A 21,475-nucleotide genomic window follows, 5' to 3' on the forward strand; every position below is an offset into this window, starting at 1 on the left:
AGCTTCAAAACACATAAAAGTTATGCTGAGCTGAATGCATGCTTTATTTGTTTCAATCTAGGCTGTTGTTTTTATGAACCAGGTTCATTACGGGAGATCGAACAAGTCGTTCTCATACCTTGGGTGATTTTTTACGATAATGTGAGTATTTTCTGGTTCGGTGGTATTAGTGCTGCCATAAAACATAATTTGGTGAAGAGATTTAAAAAAAAAAAAAAGAAAATAGCACTATAAAAATCTCCTACGTAATGGGCCTCACATTTAAACAGACTGATGATGGCTGGCTGACATGTTATGTCGCAAAGCAATCTGCTGAAGCAATAATGTTTACTATTACTACTACTACTGCTACTGCTACTCAAATAAGACATGAGACAAAACAAACTGCAGGTTACAGCTGAGCAAAGCTACCCAAAACACAAAAGAAAGTAATGTGAATAAAGACTGAATTGTTAAACATCTAACAATAATGGCTTTGACAAAATAAATACCAACATCAGAATTATTCTTGCCAGAAAACCCGAGGCAGTTATTCTGAGAATTACAGCTGTTATTACAAGCATTGCTACAATGCTAGAAATATGCTCTTTTTTATATACTTTTGAGTGAACCGGAAATGCATTTCCTCTTAGCGTTCACTCCCAACTGTAACAGTTTAGTTACAGGCAAGAAGAACTTACGAATGCGCTTCTGGAAATGTAACAGCGCCGTATTCCTTTGAGTATTACTCTCAAGTAAAACTTTTAACAGGCAGAGTAAAACAACCGTTATTTTAAAATGCATTCAAAATGGCCAGTTGAGAGCTTCTTTTATGAATGCCCGACCCCTCCGGATGTACGCACTCACAAATATTGAATGAACTGCCCTGGGTTATGAATTGCATTCTCATTTAAAGCTGCTCAGAAAGCATCACAGCCTTTCATTTGCCTTGCTTGGAGGTCCTCTATACAAAGCTTTTTTTTTTTTTTTTAACATATCCATAAACTATTGATTTTCTAGGTGGAATTTAAAGATGACTTAGTCACAGTACTGCTGCAGGTGTAATGCTTCTCATGGTGTATAGCATGTTTGTTTGTTTTTTCTTATTGAGCCACTGCTTCCCCTCTAAAGAGACTGAGATTCTGAAGTCCAAGCATAAAAGTATGAAATGGAGTGACTGGTGGAACTTTATATTCCTTTACTTACTTGTGGCATTATGTTGCTCATTACCTGGATCATTACCATTACCTAGCCATTATACATAGAAAGCCATTATAGAAAGCTGTGCCACTGCCGGCCTGTAACCAAGCAGCTCATCAGTATTTCTGCTAAGGTTCACACTTTTCTGGGTTCACGGTGTGCATGCTGTGCATTTGTTTGTTTCTGCGAAGGTTTCCAGCATTTCCAGGAGTAGATATTAACTGAGACAAAATGAAACTGAAAATGAGGGAACCAAGGAAAATATAAGAACAAAGAGAGAATGATTTGATGTTCAAAGAGAGGTATTGAGAACATCAGTGAATCGCCTGCTAAGAGCACACTGCCTTGGGATTGTGCAGGGAAACAGTCAGTAATCAGAGGACGATTTCTCCAAGCCTCTCCTTTCACCCTTGCTCCACTCTACCAGTAAAGAGCTAGTCTCACCCAGCAACTCTCCACATTCTCTTACAGACACAAGAACTCACCCCACTCTTTCATGCATACAGCTACACACATGCCAGTTTTTCACATCCCTACCATTTCCAAAAGTACGTGCGCAGCCACACTCTCACTTATTCAGCATTAATGTAATCCAACAGCTGAAACCTTGCACTGAGCACCAAAATCAACATCTGTTTTGTAAAGGGGTTTATTTTTGTTCTAAAATAATGTTTCTGTTTCCAAAAACAACACAATTCTGAGCATTTTTCTCTCCTACTTGAGAAGCAGATGCTGAAAATGTGTAGGATGCTTTGGAATTTCCAGTTGTCACCACAAAAATTTCTAAAGAAACATCTGTGAAAGCAAGGCAGAAAGAGGGGGGATTTATCTATCTGAAATGCAGAACCAGCTCAGTCATCCCACTTCTCAAACTAACTCTGCTATCAAGAGATGTCAGCGATACTTGAATGGACCCACAGTGCCCCCTACAGGTCAATGAACAGATAAGCGCCACGAGCACTGCATCCATTCTTCTAGTGGTCTGCTTTCAGTGTTACCAGTTAAATTGAACTTTCACCTGCTTTGTGCTGCTAAAAATGATTCAGTTCATCCACTTGAGAGCCTCGCACGCACACACACACAGTCCTCCTCATCCTTTATGTTCGGGAAAGGATATGAGTCATTTGTAACCATCATGTTCTACCTACCCACTTAAAAAGCATAATGTTTTGTTTTTTTTTATTATCCTTACGCTACTAAAACACTTAAGAGTACATTTTTATTTTGAATAACAGCACTTTGGTTTTTTTACTAGCTATTATCCTTGCTATGTTCTAGAAATGACCTCTGCTGGTATTACTTTTTTCCAACTTGCATGACAGACACACACAAGAGAAGGCAAAGGTAGTCAGAGACCATTTCCTCACGCTCCTACCAGCCCTGTCGATTAATCCCAGGCCTGGTGGGTGAAATCTGGCATGTGTGCAGCATAAGGCATGAAGTGCTGGGGAAGGTTTGTTTCAGGACAGCCACAGAACAGAGACAAAAGAATAGGAAGAAAAACAGTCACGCAAACAGCAACATTCTGACCTACAGTGACTTTCAATGAAGTTCTCTCTCCACTGGGGAGACAAGTGTAGGCCTGACCTGAATGACAGGTTTCCTCATGAGCACTGGCAACTGTCTCCAAAAACACAGCCACACTTTCACGGCCTTCGCTTTGTGTGGATATGTGTGGCATTCATGTTCTTAATCGTGTGGGGTCACAAAATGTGCGGGTGGGAAGAAAGGGTGGGCTCATTCTCCCAGATGCTCAATACGGTCATAGACCATTAGCGGTCCAAGCAATTGCAGACATTTCTCTGAGTGGGAGATGGACACACACTGACAGCACGGATTCCCATGATTACTTTCCATTAGTAACACCTCATGAAAAATTACTTCTATTTGGCTATGTCGGCACACTGAGATCAGGTAGACAATGACGCTGAGCAAACACTGCGGCCAAAGGGATGCAGGGATCATCTCTGGATACTAGCAGGGGAGAAATCGGAAGAAGGGGAAGCTCGTCAGCTGCTTTGTCACCTCAGTTCACATTTACCAAGTGACGGCAGGGAAAACCCTGTCCTTGTGCCGTACCTCACTCAGAGGTGATACGATTACCTGGACCTTTTAGTGCAGGACCCAATGCAACCCACTCACCGGAGTCATTTCACTGTTCATCAGAGCAGCAAGTTCTCTCAGCCAGAGGCATTGATTTTCATTCTTGGTGTGATGGCACAACAATCACAAGTTTGTTCAAGAAGTTACCACCCTTCTGCCATGGTTTCCTATTTACTGTGCACGTGTGTGTACTTGCACTTGTATTACACATATTATGGGGACACAAAACTTTAGTCAGACTCAGACTTACATTTGGGGAAAATCTAGTCCTAATAGCATTAATCAAAATCTTTATCTTGACAAAATTTATGTCAAGATAAAGTTTAAATTAAATCAGGCAAGAAGTAATTATCATTATGGTTTGTTCCCAGGAAATAGATGTAGGTCAACGTAAAAGCCTCTGAAGTGCCCAAAAAAAATAAAGGCTGCAAATGTGTGTGTGATGGTGTGTGTGTACAAGTATGTGCATGCGTGAAAAAACAGAGACTGCGAGAGCCCGAATTGCAGTCATATTGCTGTGAGCATGGCCGCATCACTCAGGGAGGTTATGGCACAGGGTGTGAATCTGCAGAGAGACAGATAGGCCTATTGAGCCAGACTCTCCAGGGGCCGAGTGTGCTGTGCAGCACATCCATGGCCTGACACAAAATCTAATGAAGAGTCTACGCTGACAAGATCCATCAACAGCAGGAAACAAAACCAGATACCATAGGCGTTATCACTCAAAGGGAGACGGTAAAGTAAAAGGTGAACAGTACATTTCACACCAGTGTTTGGCATGTCATACCACAGTCAGGTCTCCATATTAGTTTATTAGGTGGGACAACCTATTCAGCAAAAGGGGGGGGGGGGGGGGTGTGGGGGGGGTGATCCTCCCCTTGATAGCAGTAATGCAGAGTCACAGCAGTGTATTAGATGCAGTAAAATAAGGAGTTCATGAAGTAGAAAAGAAGAATATGTAGTCATATATTACAGCGAGACCTTTAAAGGCACCCTAGTTGGGAAGAGCAACAGTGAAAAGCCTGTCATTTTAGTGTCTGTGTGCCGACGAAGAGTTCAGCAAGAGAATAAAGACGCCACCTTTTACTTCTGGAAAGCCACCTTCTTTGTAGGCTAAAATATTACCGGAGCATTCAGAGTCATTCCCAAATAAATAAGGCCGTGGTCTCCATTAAAGCTTCTGCCTCAGAGGAGCACATCATATTCTCTGGACTTTACACACCATTATCGCGCATTGCTGCTGTGCTGCCACAACTCCTGAGGTTTTCAATAAACGGAGGAAGAACAAACCAGAACCACCACCTACTTTCTTTACACTTAAAAAAAAAGAAGAAAATGGAAGAAAAAAAAAGGAAAAAAAAACTTGCCTGTAGCAACTGAATTTCATAAAATGAGAATGATGTTGGATGGTTGCCTTCATTTGCTGCGCATCCAAATTTTACCTCAAATACAGAATTAAAAAAAAGAAAAGAAAACACGTCAAGTTGTGGTTACACTTAATACACTAAACCTAATGAAGAACCTTATACAAGAAAGTGTTGCACCTCCAGATACGGCTTTGCTCTGACCACAGAACAACATTGTATTCTATTCACTGTTGACCACACCAGGATATGTAGGATCCTGTACCATGCATTATGGATGAACGACCGTGAAAGTAAACAATGCTGCCTTTGTGCCAAGCAACCCCGTAGGCAAACGCTGTTTGAATCGGTGGCATATCAAAAAAACATATAAAAGTCGGTCTCTACTGGATCACGCTATTCTGCCCTCTGAGGGTCACTGCTCTCATCAAATCTGTGATGACTGCAGTACAAGTGGCCCCATACAGCTGAATACCAATTGAATTTCTTGAACTCATTTCAAACCCTTCAGGTTCTTTATAGCATTCATAACTAGGTTTTCTATGCACACTAAATTGGCTCCTGTAAAAAGAATGATCCAATACAGAAAGATGGGAAGGTTTACAGCAGGTAATGGATTAGGAGTCAACCCCATATGCATAATTATCACAGTCATCATGATAAGAATGGTCCTTTTTACTTTGCGCCGCTATCTTCGCAGTCTCATTCTGAACTGAGAGGGTGGTGACACTCGCATGAACTCCATCCAGAAAGACAAGAGCGAAAAAACACAAGGTAGAGATTTTCTTGTGTTTGCCATTTAAAATCTAAATAAATTATATACATTAAATTTAACACCCACTTTTAGTGAACCCTGTAATTTTCCATGAAGCAAGGCTTGATTAACTCTGATAGTTGTTTCTTTCCATTCATCATTCTGATATCAATTTAACCATGCTAAAGACATGGTCCGCTGTAGTCAGTGAATTAGCAATCAGAGAAATTGCTGGGTATCTTTTTGAAAAAACAAAAGAACATACTACAGTTACTATACAAAAGAGAAAAATGCACCCAAGTACACAAATTTGGCTGGCAAATCTTTATACTAATGGAACAGCCAGGATTAGAGGTGCACCAAGCCAAATCCCAGGCCAGATAACAACTTGGCTGATAGCCGATGGAAATGTCCTTTTTTTTTGCTTGTTTGTTTGTGTTGATCCAGATTTTAGGACGTGCCTCTTTCCCAGACATGAGCAAATGTGCTGCTCACATCTGAAACAAGTCCCCATTCTTACAGGGTTGAAATTAAAAACTCTTTTGTCATGTGTACCTGCATGTGTACCTGCATGTGTACCTGCATGTGTACCTGCATGTGTACCTGCAGTTTGCCGTAGAATTAAACAAATACTCTGTGGAAAAAGCTTAATTCATTTTTATTCTCAAAAGATTTTCTAAAATAGCCTGAAGACTATTATTGGAAAAAACCTTATTTATCACCATTAGATGTAGTGATACGCAGTTGGATTGTAGTGACATTGCAGGCTAGTGTCTTTAGTTATTTTGACAGGAGTCTTCAATCATATAATTAGTCATTCAGCCTCTTTGAAAGGAGAAAAGTAATCACTGTGCTCTTAGTTTCACTGCATGCACCAACAACAATGTGAACAAGAGAAAGAAGATGAAAGAGTTGTCTGAGGAAATCAGGAGGAAGGTAAATGCAAGCATATTCAAAAATAAGTTTGCTTTGCCAGTTGTTAGTTATAAATCTTGAATGCACACACAAACACTAAACACAAAATTGCGGGACAACAGTCTCTGGTCCCGCCACATTTTGCTTACTGAATAAAAGCAGAGGCTTTTAATGAAAAAATAAATAGACAAATATAAAGCCAGACTAGAGTTTGCTAAAATGCATGTTGTTGAGCCACAATGCTTCTAAGAAAAGGCAGCTGTGGACAGATGAAAGAGATGTTCCCAGAGGAAGAGGGGAAAAAAAATCTTCTGAACAAACTATCACCCTTCCAATAAAATACACAGAGGAGGCGCAGTTATGAGATGTGGTTGTTTTCCAGAGTCAGAACACAATAGAACCAGAAGACTAACAGCATACTGGCCCAGAACATGAAAACCTCTAGTAGAAAGTGAAGAAACACTTGTGTTGGTCCACACAGGAGCACTACATAATATAGTGAAGTAATTATATCCAATCCTGCTTTGTGCCCAGTTGATCTGACTTTATATTTAAATGCCAAGAGGAAACAATCTAAGGTACTTTGAAAGAGGGTTAATTGTTGGGGCACACAAGGAGCGTCATTCACAGAGACTGCCTAAATGGCTAATGTTTCATTAGGAATAGTGACTAAACCTCATCCTTCATTTAGATCTATGGGAAAGATTAAATTATAATTGGGGTTGACATCACACATTTCATGCCTGTGATCATTTCAATATGTAAACAGAAACAAAGTGAAAGTCTTCCTCAGGTGACTGAGAGTTGGCGTCGACAGTTAAACAGAGAGGGATTTTATATTAGGGTTTGTGGCACATAAATCAAACCAAAGTGTCCAGTTAAATACACAAAATACAAAATACTGGACTGCAAACACTTTCATCTGGTTCAATTTATTTTAGAAAAGTGTGTGATTTTTATTTTGACGTAGCATGGCCATGCCAGTACCCCTTTTGTTATCATTTTCATTACGTTTTTCAAGAGGACTGCAAGAAGCATGAGCTTGGTCTACCATCATTTTTACAGCAGGGTCATTTTATACTCTGGGCTAAGTCTGAACATCTGCTGGGACAAGATGCTGCAGCCTGAGTCACCGTGTCATGATATACCCGCTTTACCCTCTAACCCTGCACTTAACAGACACCACTTCCCACAGGTTCGCACACGGGTGACAGTTTAAGCGCCTCCTGTGCAACCTCCAGCTAAACAGAATTAGGGAAGAATTAAAAACTCAATGAGCCCAATAATTAAATTTTAATGGAGCACATAAAGCAACTTGACACCCTCTTAAAGCTATAGGCAGAAACCATAATAGCTAATGCCAAGCTGGACATTTCTCATTTTATTAACCCACATATTGCTGCTGTCGTGACAAAATCTTGTTTCTTTTCCTTATGAAATGCATTAAAATGTAACATCATCAAAGAAACAACAACAACAACAACAACATATCAGCTTTAACAAGCTAATCACTGCATTGAACAGCAATGCTATTTCATGAATAGCAAGAATTTTGCCAACCGTGATTCCGCTGAGTTACACTTAGAGAACATAATGCTAATGCAGTTTTACGCAACAGTTAAGGTGCGCCATAATAAATAATGAGCTGTGTCTACCATATCACATTACAGTCCAGCATAATAGTACATTAAATTGCCAAGTGAATGGACCAAAGGGCATAATTAGTAGCCTAAATGAATGCAGAGTGACAAAAAGATGTATTTCTTCACACCAACCTCCACATTTACCTACAATTTTGCACTCTTAGTATCTCAATATGTAAATCATGTTGGACTCTGGTGAGAAAAAGACATTCTGACTGTTTATTAAGCTTGTGAATAATACTTTCACAATGCTCAAAAACTCCCACAATTCACACACAGCAGCCTGCTGGTGCCAAGCCAAAGTGAAAAACACCATGAGAAAATGGAAGTACTGCAGCCAAGAGATTGGAAGCATTGAATAGATGAAAGGCAAGAAGTTGAACAAGCTATCCAAAAGATTTTATCAATGCATGTTGCTCAACATCCACAATGCTTAGTGTTAGTCACTAAGCATTTGGACAAGATCCACAATACCAAGAACATGTCCAGCCTATTTAACTAAATAGTTTGCCAGCACAATGTCATCCTGTAAAATGCTTTGTTAGCAGTGAAAAAAAAATTCCATTCACATTAAAACTTCCATTCACAACAAACTACTGTGCAAAGTTGCCCCAGACTGTAAACAAAACTGGACAGTGAAGTCCGCAACTGTGTTCTTATCAGTGCTACCACCTGTGCAAAGACACGAGGCTTGACAGTATGAATAGAGGTACAGTGGGCCAAATGCTGAGACCTAAAAATTATAAAAGGCTTCAGCAATTCATTTGACCTTTTGGGCCCTCTGACAGCCTCCTAACCAGAATCAATTGCCTCATAGCCAGCATGTTGCTCAATCACAGCCTGGATGTCTGGCTGCATTAGCTGATGAAGTAAACAACCTTCCTTTGCTGCGATAGCATTAAACAGCATAAAACTAAAACCTGCAACGTTGCCTCCTGAACATTATTTTCCCTAATTATCCAGCCACAAATCACTGCTCATTTTATCCATTACCTTAATACTCAATTTTGAGGACACAGACTTGCATTGAAAAAAACCTTAAATAGATCTTTTATAAAAACAGGGTAAATGTGCAAAAGGGAAATTTTTCTGACTCTCATAGGAGTACGTAATAAACAGCATGTGTACAGCAGTAATCTGTCTTTATGCATATCAAACTGTATCAATATTAAACAGAGATACTAGCTGTGCAGAGGCTTTTGAATAAGTACCTCAAGAAGTTAATGTGTAACCATAATTTTTATCTTTTAGTAAAAGTTAAATGTAACAAACTTTTAACACATCTCAATGCTGTGGCTTTCTCCCCCCACAGTATCAAACATAGTGTTGAATGTCAATATTTTTTAAAGATATTGTATCAAAGTTACTTCATTTGGGTTCTGTCAGAACACCTGAGTAAATAGCATACAACAATGAAACTAGAACAGGAATCTGTTTGTACTGTATAATAACATAGGTATTACATTGTAGTTCAAAATACTGCCGAAGCAACACAACAGCCATGACATTAAGGTTTATGTCAGCTGTACTCTTTTTACATAATGCTGATGCCATGTCAACCTCGTAAGCACGGGTATTTACATAATACATTAAATTCATTAGCCTTATCCAATGGAGCAGTCTGTTTTTCACATCTATTAATCTTGCATAAATTATAGAGCACTAATTTCACACAGGATGCACACTGCTTAGTAGACTGTAATGTGAATATGAAAGTATTTTCAAATACTTCATGAGGAAAAGAAAGTTGTGAAACAACTGCAGAAATCCAATACAGACATATTAATATTCTGCTGCCGCACACTTATGCAGGTACAACAAGGCGATAGCTGAAAAATTGTCCTCAGGATCAGCCGTAGAAGCAACAGGTAAAGCAATTCTTTCACACTTATAACTCTGTGTGTAGGTTGTGAGCAGAATGCAGAATATTATATAACAGTGGTGCAATAATGAAAAAAAGCACTTCTGCTAACCTCTCTTCAGCCTCTTTTTTTTTTTTTTACTCACTATAAAAGAGGTTTATGAGGTTTTCCCCCAACAGCAGCACCGAATAATCACTGGCAGCTCTGTGTCACATAACTAACAAACATTATAAAAAAATAAACCCCATCAGCAGTAGCTGGTGATGAACCTTTGTGTGTCACTGGTGTGAGAGAGGTCGCGAGCAGCAGCTGCAATCTAAACAAGCACTGCATTTCAACTTTTGGGACGTCAGATCAATGAATGCAGACGTGCACTTTAACATCTGTCTCAGTCATGCTGATCACTGTGCAATGCCTTGACAACCAGTATTTCCCGAGTGTTAACAGCAGAGGGCAGCCAAGGACAACTTAATAGTCTTCAAGCATCGAACGCCCATCCACCTGTTCTAAAAGGTCAGAGGACAGAGTGCCTACCAGCATTGACTATGGCATCCACCTCCAAGACGGTAATATCTCCTTTGTAGAGAGATACTTTATCGCTCAGCCCTCCTCCACCTGTCAGCTCCTTCCCATCTTCCGTGTCATCGCCTGAAATAAGAACATAAAGACCGTGAGGATCAGTTTGTCCATGATTCCAGTGTCCTACACATCAATACTTCAATTTCTATTCTATTTATATAAACTGTCTCTATAAATACTTGTGTGATGCAGTGTGTGGTATGACTTTTTTTTAATGAGTACTATGTAGTACTAGTAAGTACTATGGTCAAGGAAGACATGCTCAGTTTTAAGCATTTCACAGAGTACATTTAATAATGAAAATCAATAGTTTTCCTTGATACCAGATTTTGAGCTAAGAGCCTCCCAAATTATTACAGTTCATTATTATATTTTGTTTAGAGCAGATGAAAAATTCCTTCAACAAGCTGCCAATCTACTGGCATCACTGAACAGAAACTGTAGTGTGTGTCGGTTTTTATTAACAACTAGAAATTGCTTGTATGTTTTGCTTCTTGCTTTGCACACAGCACCCACATTTACATGCTGAATGACAGGTCAATTTATACTAATAACATATTAGCCTTTCCATTAACTCTTATCATCAACTTTAAAATTACCTGGGTTTTTTTTCATAACAAATAGCTTATTATTTTAAACTTGTCATTTAAAGGCAGCTACATACATTAAGAAAATATAATCCAGCATTTTGAATCTAAATGAGTTTTGCTTATTATTTCTAACACTATTACAGCATAATCCGTCAATCTGTTACACAATTAAAAAGTATTTATTATAATCTTTCACTTACATTGCAGTTTTAACTAATGTAATTTGATATGTATTGTGAATATTAATGTCAATCACATACACTAATTCCAACTTCAAACCAAATCAATTTCTATCCAAGAAACTGAATATGGGCAAATACACTCACTCGCCGCTTTATTTGGTACACTTGTTCAACTGCTCCTTAACACAACTATCTGATCAGCATTTAAGCATGCAGACACGGTCAAGACGACCTGCTAATGAATGGGGAAGAAAGGTGATTTAAGTGATTTTTAAACGTGGCGTGGCTGTTGGTGCCAGACGGGCTGATCTGAGTTTTTAACCAGAGAGGAAGGCAACAGTAACTTAAATGGCCACTTGTTACAACCAAGGTAAGCAGAAGAGCATCTTTGAACCTTGAAGCAGATCGGCTACAGCAGCAGAAGACCACACCGGGTGCCACTTCTGTGGGAAAATCTCTGCTTTTATATTTAATCGATAAAGTACATTTGGTTGTCAGCACGTGGCTGCTACTTACCTACTTAATTCCTATGGAGGCATAAAAAGGTTTTAATGTACTTAAATACTTTTACATTTTGGCTTACTTTTTGTTTCCTCACAACATAGAAATACGCAACATGTAGTTTTGCTCAGGTTTTCAGATTGACATCCCTCTCACTCACACAAGTAATCATGCCACTTCAGTTTACCTTTGCGGTCAGATTAAGAAACTCTTTACACCCTTTTAGCACTTTTTTAAGTAAAAAAAGGTCTCTGACATCACTTTTTTGCAACAAGGTCTTACACAAGTTTCTGTCTTTCTCTCTCTCTGTTCAGCAAGTGAGCGAGCATCAAAGCTTCAGCTATTGACACAGAGCAGTAGTACACAGTTTGAGAGAAAGGAGTAAGTAACATGCTGTTGCTTACAAATTTCTCTCTGAGCTGATCAATAGTCATGCAGCACAGCCATTATCTTTACCTTGTGTGTGGGGTGATTTTGTTGCAGCTATATAATCCAACACATGTTTCCTATATAAGTTCTGAAATGGTCAGAAAGGGAGTTAAAGAGAAAGTTTAGCTGATTATTTTATCCATCATACTTAAAAAAAAAAAAAAAAAAGATCTGAAATCAGAATTCTGGCTCAGCTTTTCTGAGAAAAGACACTTCTGCTCTCTGACCTGTAAAAACTACTAGCATGTTTAAGACCAAGCACTGATAACAGCTTGAAAGACATTCAGCAAATCCAATGGTACTCTCCCTCTCTTACATCTATTTTCCTCTCTCCAGGTTGGAATCTTGTCCAGAGAAATGAAATCTTGACGACGATACTCCTTGCGCCTGTCATCCACATTTAGACGGAGCAGTCTCTCTGTGAAGAAAGGTTGCCATACATTTTAGAGAAAATAAAATCAGTTTTATGGGAAAAGAACAGATTAAAAACTGGGCAAAAAACCTGGTCCTCACACAATCAGGTAATAACAGGTGTAATGTTAATTTCTGTTAAAAGCCACAAACATCTTTCCTTCACCTTTTTTCCTCCATTAACTCAATAATCAATTTTTTTTCTTCTCTTTATGTCAAATCAAAGTGCTCTTTCTTTACTGAAAGCCCCCACCCATGTCAATAATATTTGCAGGACATGGTGCAATTAAGGATGTGTTTCGAAGTACAGCTTCGTTGGAACTGTCATGAGTCAAACCCTTCATCAGAAGTACTCTGGGCCCACTTCCCATTGCTTATGGCTAGAAACTTGTAAACTGGCTGTTGCGGACACTGCAGGGCTGTTAAATGAAAGGCAATGTATTATGTCAGCGCAGGCTACAATGCATGAGTCTAAGCTTTTACTCCTCCCTGGTTAAAGCTCTGTGTTGCATTTCCCCTGCACTAACTCCTACATGACTTATGGCTCATTGAAGAACATACAGTCAGAAGTATTTGAAAAATGACACAATTTTTTGTAATTTTGCTTCTATATACCACCACAGTTGACGTTCTACTGAATTCAGTTGAATTTATTTTTATAGACACTGTGCCAATTCACAATAATAGTCACCTCAAGGTGCTTTATACTGTAAGGTAAAGACCCTATAGCATTCTGGAGGAAACCCCCCAAAATCAGCAAGGACTTGGCGACAGTGGGAAGGAAAAACTCCCTTTTAACAGGTAGAAACCTCCAGCAGAATGGAGCTCAAAGAGGGGCAGCCATCTGCCATGACCAGTTGAGGGTGAGGGGAAAGAGAAAAAAGCAGGAGACAAGACAAAAGACACATTATGGGAGAGAGAGAGAGAGTTTAATAATTACTAAAGATTAAATGCACAAGTGGTGTATAAACATAATGGATAGTGAAACCAGGTGAATAGACTTCTCATTTACATGAACAAAGTGGACTCTATCAGATAGATAGGGTTCAAACCATTGCAGCTCATTTCCTTTAATACCAATGGTGTACTCTAGTTCACATGAACCTCTGCAGCTGCTCAACCAGCTGTTTTACAACTACTCTTCTGAGAATTTTCAGAAATAAAAAGAAGGTTCTAAATCACCCCATCATTAGTTGGTGGAAGTGGTTTAATTACAGCCACCTTAAAAGCATGAGATGCATAGCCTGTTCATAAAGATAAACTGATCATATTTACAATTGTAGCATTAATGGTAAAACTTCTTGGAACAGTCTCTAACGAATGGGGTCTAATAGACCCATCAACAATCTTGTAGGAAATGAGTCTAATAGACCCCATTCCTACAAGACTGTCGATGGTTTGGAGGAAAGAATTACTGAAGTTAACTTGGAAAGATCAATATGAGCAAAAGAGTCTAAATAAATATCAGCAATTATTAAAGTTATTGTACTTAATCATATAGCTGTGGGACAGCTGTGAATGTTTTTTATCAAATGGTTAACATTTTATTTGTAAAAAAATAAATAAGTAATGAAGTCATTACTAGTTAATACTTCATAGAGCTTTGACTCTTTGTCAGCCTGCTCAAAAGAAACCTGGGGCTGTTCCTGTTTTCTTCTATAAGTGATAGATAGTAAGATGTCCTAGCCTTATAGAGAGCTTTTATTTTAATAAAGTATACTATTTTTCCAGGTGCTGTGTAATATGAATATATTATAAATTTTAATGTGATGAAAAATGGTCAGACAAAAGAGGGGTTTCAGGAAATGCTGTTAAATGTTTAGTGTGTAGCCCATATGTTAGGACAAGAACCAGAGTGTGACTAAAATGGTGAGTGGGCTCACTTATATTTTGAGAGAATAGTACTAATAGCAAAGGGCTGGCATGAAAGCTTGCTGCCACCTCTACTCCTCGGACTGTGCTTCAACCTTTCTGACAGTTAGTTTGACTTGGGGGGGCTGATTCATTTAAACTAACATATTTATCCTGCTCTAACCAGGTTTCTGTAAGGAAAATCAGTCAATGATGTTGACCAATCATTAAATCATCTACTAACATAGACTTAAAATAGAGAGACCTAATGTTTAATAGTCCACATTTAATTCATTTACTCTGGCGCAGATGAGGATGTTACATTGTTCATTCTTTGTGAATTTTTATAATTTTTTTTTGCTGATTTTTGGTTTGTTTTTTGGGCTGGCAGCAGACATAGTGTCTATGGGGATGGGGCTTTAGCGGGATGACAGGAGGAGGGAGGCAGCAGAGAGCCTGTAAGACTGCAGATCTGTTTCCTGGTCTCAACCCTGGACAGTCACATTCTTCGGGTGGGGGGGGGGGGTGGGTGTGTTGGGTGGGGGGGGGGGTTTAAAGAAATTTTGGCCAAATTTCTAGAAATGAGAGCTGCTCCATCCAAAGTGAGATGGTGCCATCTCTCCTAACAAGATCAAGTTTTCCCCAGAATGTGATTGATGTGCAGACTTTTCCTCTTCAAGATGAGGGGTTTATCAGAAGTATTGTATTAACTGCTTTCAGGAAAATGCAACACATTTTTATATACAACCACCCCCCACCCCCCATTTTAGAGGCTCAAAAGAAATTGGACGAACAACAACATCATTTTAAATGTAAGGATTGTTTTTAATACTTGGTTGACTCCCTTTGCAGCCAGTGTCTGCCTGAAGTCAAGAACCCATGGACAATATCAAATGTTAATTATAGCCGAGTTGCTTAAATCTAAACTGGAACATCTGTTTGTACTGCAGTTTGCCTGTGATGCAACTATTTCGAAGAACTTACTTATTTCAAAGAACTACCTGCATTTATGCTCATACCAGGTGCTGTCTGATCAAAGTGGAAGAAATCTTAGTTTTTTATGTGTTTTGTTTTGTTTATGTGTTTGGCTTCGAGACAAACTAGATTCTAATTATCTAATATCACACGACTAGTGCTGCTTCTGCCCTCACTGTTAGAAGCTGTGGCAAAAGAGTCCTAACTTGCTACTGTTTCTTTGGACTGTTCGGCAACAACAACAACACCAACAAAAAGCATCCTAATTATGTGCTTTACTGTGAAATCATTGCTAGATAGATACCCTAAAATACATTTCAAAATCTCCTCTGTAACAGTTCAAATAAAATGCATGTCACATAAACACTGTACCACTTTTTAAAATGGCACTATGAGTTATGAGAATTTCCTTTTACACAAATGAAAGCCTAAATATTCAGGCAGTAAGGGCTCACTGTATTTCAGTCACAAATATAAGCTTCCTTGGATCATCGTTACACAGAATACCACAGTAGTTCAGGCTTACATTAAAGTCCTTACAGCAATAGGGGATATCTGTTGTATCCCTGATGTATTCTCTCTCCCTCTTGCCCACTGTTGTTACTCCCAAAATAGCTATTATTCTACATGAATGAATAAAAAGGTAGTTCTGAAGTTGAACACAGTAAAGCTCTCTGGACTTCAGCGAAGCACTTTGTCACCGTCCTTTGCAGAATTCCAAAGATTGAATTAGAGGCCATGAGAACCATATTGGTTTTGATATTATTTTATCTGATCTAGGGCCCAAATAATTTTCCTGAACTTGGTTAGTCCTGGACGGGTGTTTACTAAAAAATTACATTAACTGTATGGGAATTACAGACAATTCCGTAGGCTCAACGCTAACTCGACAACCTAACATCATTTTAAATATAAGGATTGATTTTAATACTTGTATTAAAATCTTTTGGACATCACTGCTTCCTCCCTTGAGATGCTCTGTCAGGCCTTTACTGCAACCACTTTCAGTTACTGCTTATTTGTGGGTCTCTCTGCATTCAATTTTTTCTTCGTAACTGAAAATCAGTTCTACTAGGTTGAGATTAGGTGACTGACTGGGCTGTTGAAGATCATCCCAAGTATTTGCCTTGAGAAACTCTTGGGTGGCTGTTGTAGTATGCTTTGGTTCATTTGCTAAAGTGCTGTCCGATCAGTTATGCAGAGAGTATAGCCCTGTATGCTTCAGAATTCATCCTGCTACTTCTATCAGTGGCAGCATCATCATTAACCCTAGAGGCCAAGTTCAAATGGCAGTCATACATGTCCGTGCCATAGCATTGACTCCATCATGTTTGACAGATAATGGTACAAGTTAATCTTGTTTTTTTCAGAGATGTGCAGGCTCTTTTAGATGCTTTCTTGCAATGTCTAACATGGCCTTCCTGTTCTTGAAAGTAACCAGTGGTTTGAACTTCCTGTAAACCCTCTGACAATGATATAACAACTTAATTTACTTAACTGAATTTGTTCTTGACTTGGTTAAATGTTGTGAAGAGTTTTTCTTAAATGAGGAACAAATTAATCCACTTTAATTGTCTTCTGTGGCATTTTGGTGTTGCTGAGCTGGCTAGTGCTTTCATTCTTTTTGAGAATGGACCAGATTGTTGATTTGGCCACTCTTAAAGATTGTGCTAGCTCTCTGGGAGGTTTATTTTGATTTTTCAGCCTACTGATGGCCTCCCTCACTTGTGCTGACATCTCTCTGGACCTCATATTTAGAGTTCCAGTGAAAAGCTACCAAATCCAAGTTCAACATTTGGAACCATCTCCGGATCATTTATCTCAAATAATGAGGGAACAGGCCTCTCCTGAGCATGTAACAGTTTGTTAGATAATTGTCGAATTAGTTTTGAGCCTATGTGAGACCATGAATAAAAATGGCTGTATTTCCTAAACAGCTAATACAAAATTTTTGTAAAGCCCTTTGAATTCAGGCTTAAAGTTTGTATTCCAATCACATATTGACTGCTTGATTTAAATTACAGTGTGGTGTTATGCAAAGGCAAAACTGCAAAACTATCATGGTCCACATAGTTATGGACTGAACTACAAATGCTGTCTTTTTATTAATTAATATTCTCTTTTTCCATCCATCCATCCATTCTCTTCTGCTTATCCTGATCAGGGTCGCAGGGGGAGGCTGGAGCCTATCCCAGCTGACACAGGGCGAGAGGCAGGGTACACCCTGTACAGGTCGCCAACACAGAGAGACAGACAACCATTCACACCTATGGGGAATTTAGAGTGACCAATTACCCTAACCTCAGTAACTGCATGTCTTTGGACTGTGGGAGGAAACCAGACTACCCGGAGGAAATCCACACAGACACAGGGAGAGCATGCAAACTCCACACAGCGAGAGGTCTGGGCCAAGGTGGAATCAAAACCAGACCTTCTAGATGTCATTCTAGCTGTGAGGCAGCAATGCTAACCACCACGCCACCGTTTTTGTTTCAGAAATCACCACACTTTTAGTATAGTAACCATGCTCTGTAAATGAGGCAAATCTGGTTTTAAAATAAGGCAGATCTTTCCAAAGAAACTATTTTGTCTTTGGTATTATTACATACTGTTATTACATAGTGCTATTTCCCGAAGCCCAGGCCAACGAGGGTTTTTAAAAGAAATAAGAATATTAAATTCCTAAAGGTTAATATTTTTTCTTCCGTTCACATTTTGACTTACCTTCATCTCCTAGTAAGGAAATTTGACCTACATTGACATTCATTCTGTGATGCTTCCTGCTCAAACTGGAAACATTTATAGAGTTAACCATCAGATACAGATTAAACTGCACCATTTAAAAAAAAGGTATTATTCAAATATAAATCACATTGTTTAATTTGCTGAATGAGCTAGGTCAGACATTATGGGCGAACACAGCATGTAGCCCTGCTTCTGTTGCTACAGTAAGTACTGTATACTTATGTCATAGCAGGGAGACTACATGTATAATTAACATCCCTAATTATGGCTGCAGTCCATTTAGACTTTGCTAGCTTTAAGGTGGCAGAAACGGAATGCAGCCATCACTAATCAGTGTGATTGTTACATTAGCCATGCCTGCTAAGCCAAAAGAAAAAGCCTGCCTCGAAAAAGCCCTGCTCTGAGTTAGAAAGCTACAATTTACAGCTAAACTTCAGAAAGTGCTGAAATCTATTTCACTGCCTCTGCTGTTAGACAACAGGTCTATCCTGTTTGTCACAGAGAAAAGGTTCACAACATGCCACTCTCACTGTATTTCAAGCTGTTTAGTTTTCTAATAAACTATATGTTTTTTATTCATACACGCTGTTCTTTTGTTAATCGGGAGGTGTAACTGTTTATCTACAAGAACATGTAGTTGCGGAAAATGTTGCTTGCAACTCAGTGAGCTTCCTGCTGGTGCATCATACAGGTGGGAGACTGGATCTGTTAGTTGGGGGGATACTCTGGCAGGTAAATCAGGACTATAGAAAGATCTGTGAGCACCTTACATGTAAGCTAATAAGCAGGCAAGGCGCAGTGTGTCAGTAGCGTTGTTGCGAATGTCAAGCATACATTACGGCAGGCAAAACAGGAGGCGGAACATCATTTCAACATCTGTACAGTCCGCCCTGTGGGATTACCAAGCAGTCTTGAGAACAAGTGGGCTACTACTGCAGCACACAGAGAAGGCAGAAAGAGTGTCTGTCAGTCTCCTGGCGTGGTGAAGATTCACGCTGTCTGCCATGGAGGTGATGATAGCCTCATTCCCCCCCACCCCCCTTCCCCTTCCAAAACAAGCCTTACCTTTTTCAGTCTTCCAGTCCTTTTTCTTTTTGCTCATGCTGCCGGAATGATTAGACTTCGAATGGTTGTTTTTTGAATGTGTCAACCCCAGGCTCACAGTGAATAGAGTTCCGAGAAAAAAAAAGCAAACTGAAATCTAAAGTGAAACAGCCTCCGGACGGTTGTCTCACCTGTGAAGCTGTCAAATTTCTATGGAGCTCAGTAGGCTCAACCTACCGTGATTGCGCCGTGAAATTTTGTGTGTACGAGTCCTGGGCAAATGATTGGATCTCGGTAACAGGGGAAGTGGACGTGCGATTGGTCGGGTCGATGTGTCAATCACATAAGGTTCACTCACGGAGAAGGCAGGGTAGGTTGTTCTGGCGGTTCACCCTCCTGGCGTGTGAGGCGGTAGTCTAGTTACAGACACACTGCGAAGAGTGCAGTACTTTCAGGTACTGCAAGTAAACAGTACTGTTTCTTTGTACCTGTAATATGAGGGTTTTTTATTATTATGATTAATAATAATTACAGGAATTTTAAGTTGATTTCTGAACACACTGCAGAGCCTGTATAAAGTATAATAATTAATTATAGGCTGTAGGCTGATATAACCGCCTGTCCTTAGAACTTTTATATATAAATAGGCTGATAAATAGCAAGAATAATCAGAAATGCTGTGGCCATTAATTTGATAGCACTGTTAAAGGTTCTTGCCTATCAGTAGTAGCCTTTTTACTTTTTTTTTCTGATCATGACAACTAAACTTCCCCTTGCAGCTCATAGTAAGACAGTATCCAGCAATTCCAATGTCTGAGGAACAAATGTTGTTTCACTGCAATTCTGATATATATTTGTATTTCTTAATACAAGGGTAGGTTTGGTAATAACTTTGCTATAGCTGTAGCTGCTTAAAAAAATGATTATTTATGCAAAATGACCAGAGATAGTTGAGGACAGTATCTGACTAGAAAGACCAGATCAAACCAGTAAGTCAGGCTGTCATATGTGAGAGACTGGTTCCAGAGACCACCGTCTGTCAGCTGGTGTATTAGCCATGGTCTGGTCCAGACCCATCTGCTCCTAAACCCACTGACATCATCTGAGAGTGGAAAATTTCTTTCATACAAGCTGAACTATAATCCCTATCCATATTTATTTTAAACTGAGTAATATTTTTTTTGATGAAACGCATCCAGTTTAAATGCAGGTCTGTCATTTCAACTGAGGGAAAATGTGAACGAAAGGGGCAGAATAAATGGATGCCATGAAGCTTTCTAATTTGCTGTATTGTATTTAAATCTTGTACAAATTCTTCACCAGCACCCCCTCATAATACAGTCAAATTAAAGATCTTTATCACACTGAGCTGCTGCACCTTTAAGGAAATTAAGACGAAGCAATCAGCTCTCACATCTGACACAGAAACTCATAATTTCCCCATAATGTTTTAATTAGTTTCCACTCTAACGGCCTATTATGGATTTACCCAACTGTTGAATATGATCCAAAGTGGGAATAGCAAGCTTAAGTATCCACCTTTGCTCTATATTTGAACAAAGATTGTATTAGAATGAGGGGGAAGCTTGCAGGTTTCCTTCTGTAATGTTCACACCAAACCACTAGGTGTCAGTCTTGCTATATTTTAGGCAGCAGTGTACAGTGGGACCGATTCTGGACTTTAAACTGAATATTTATGTTCAAACTCTGCTGCTGGACAGAAAAATGTGTAATTCTGACCTTCAAACGTTTATTAAGAAATTTCATTAAAGAGAAACAGGCTAAGGAAAGTTGGGAAAAATTGAAAAGTATGTTTACACTATACTCAATTTAATATGGATCTACCATACTGAAATATGCCCAAATATATAGTTCTACAGTTCAAGTACTGACGTTCAGGTGCCTACCTACCGATTTTCTGCTTATGTTTTCACTGATGTTATCTGATAAGAGCATGTTGGTATGTATATTCTAGGCTATATTTGCCTTAATTTCCCTCTTGGCATCATTGTGCCTGTTACGTTGGAATGACTTACACTGTTTGTTCCTTTGACAGCATATCTTTCAAAACAGAACTGTGACCTAAGTAGAGATCTAATCAGCCAAAGTAGATGAAAGTGTTATTTAATGTTGTTTGCGTGGCTTCCTGGGTTTGATTACTATGATGGTAATATCCACTCTTTTTTTAGGGTGATGAATTACAAATCAACAAACATTCTGTGTTGTCTGGAGTTTTTGTTTTTCACTGGAAGTGATTTGAAATAGTTGCATACTGTATGTGTTATATGGCTAATGTGTTCTGGTTTGTGTAACAGGGAGCTATAACGCAGACAACATGTCTGTATGTC

The 21,475-nt window shown here is 39.1% G+C and overlaps 1 protein-coding gene across 1 annotated transcript in view; it reads right to left on the bottom strand.

The window, feature by feature from the left end:
* macrod2 (mono-ADP ribosylhydrolase 2) overlaps nt 1-19,373 on the bottom strand; it is a 396,729-nt gene extending 377,356 nt beyond the window's left edge. The window contains exons 1-3 of the mRNA XM_030747747.1: nt 19,149-19,373; nt 12,418-12,519; nt 10,355-10,468 (exon numbers count right to left, since the gene is read on the bottom strand). Of these exons, the coding sequence (XP_030603607.1) occupies nt 10,355-10,468; nt 12,418-12,519; nt 19,149-19,185 (253 nt within the window). The 5' untranslated portion in view covers nt 19,186-19,373. The remainder of the gene's footprint in view (nt 1-10,354; nt 10,469-12,417; nt 12,520-19,148) is intronic.
* Nucleotides 19,374-21,475: the final 2,102 nt, after the last annotated feature.

This window comes from Archocentrus centrarchus, chromosome 15 (assembly GCF_007364275.1).
Source record: "Archocentrus centrarchus isolate MPI-CPG fArcCen1 chromosome 15, fArcCen1, whole genome shotgun sequence".
In the NCBI taxonomy this organism is placed as follows: Eukaryota; Metazoa; Chordata; class Actinopteri; order Cichliformes; family Cichlidae; genus Archocentrus; species Archocentrus centrarchus.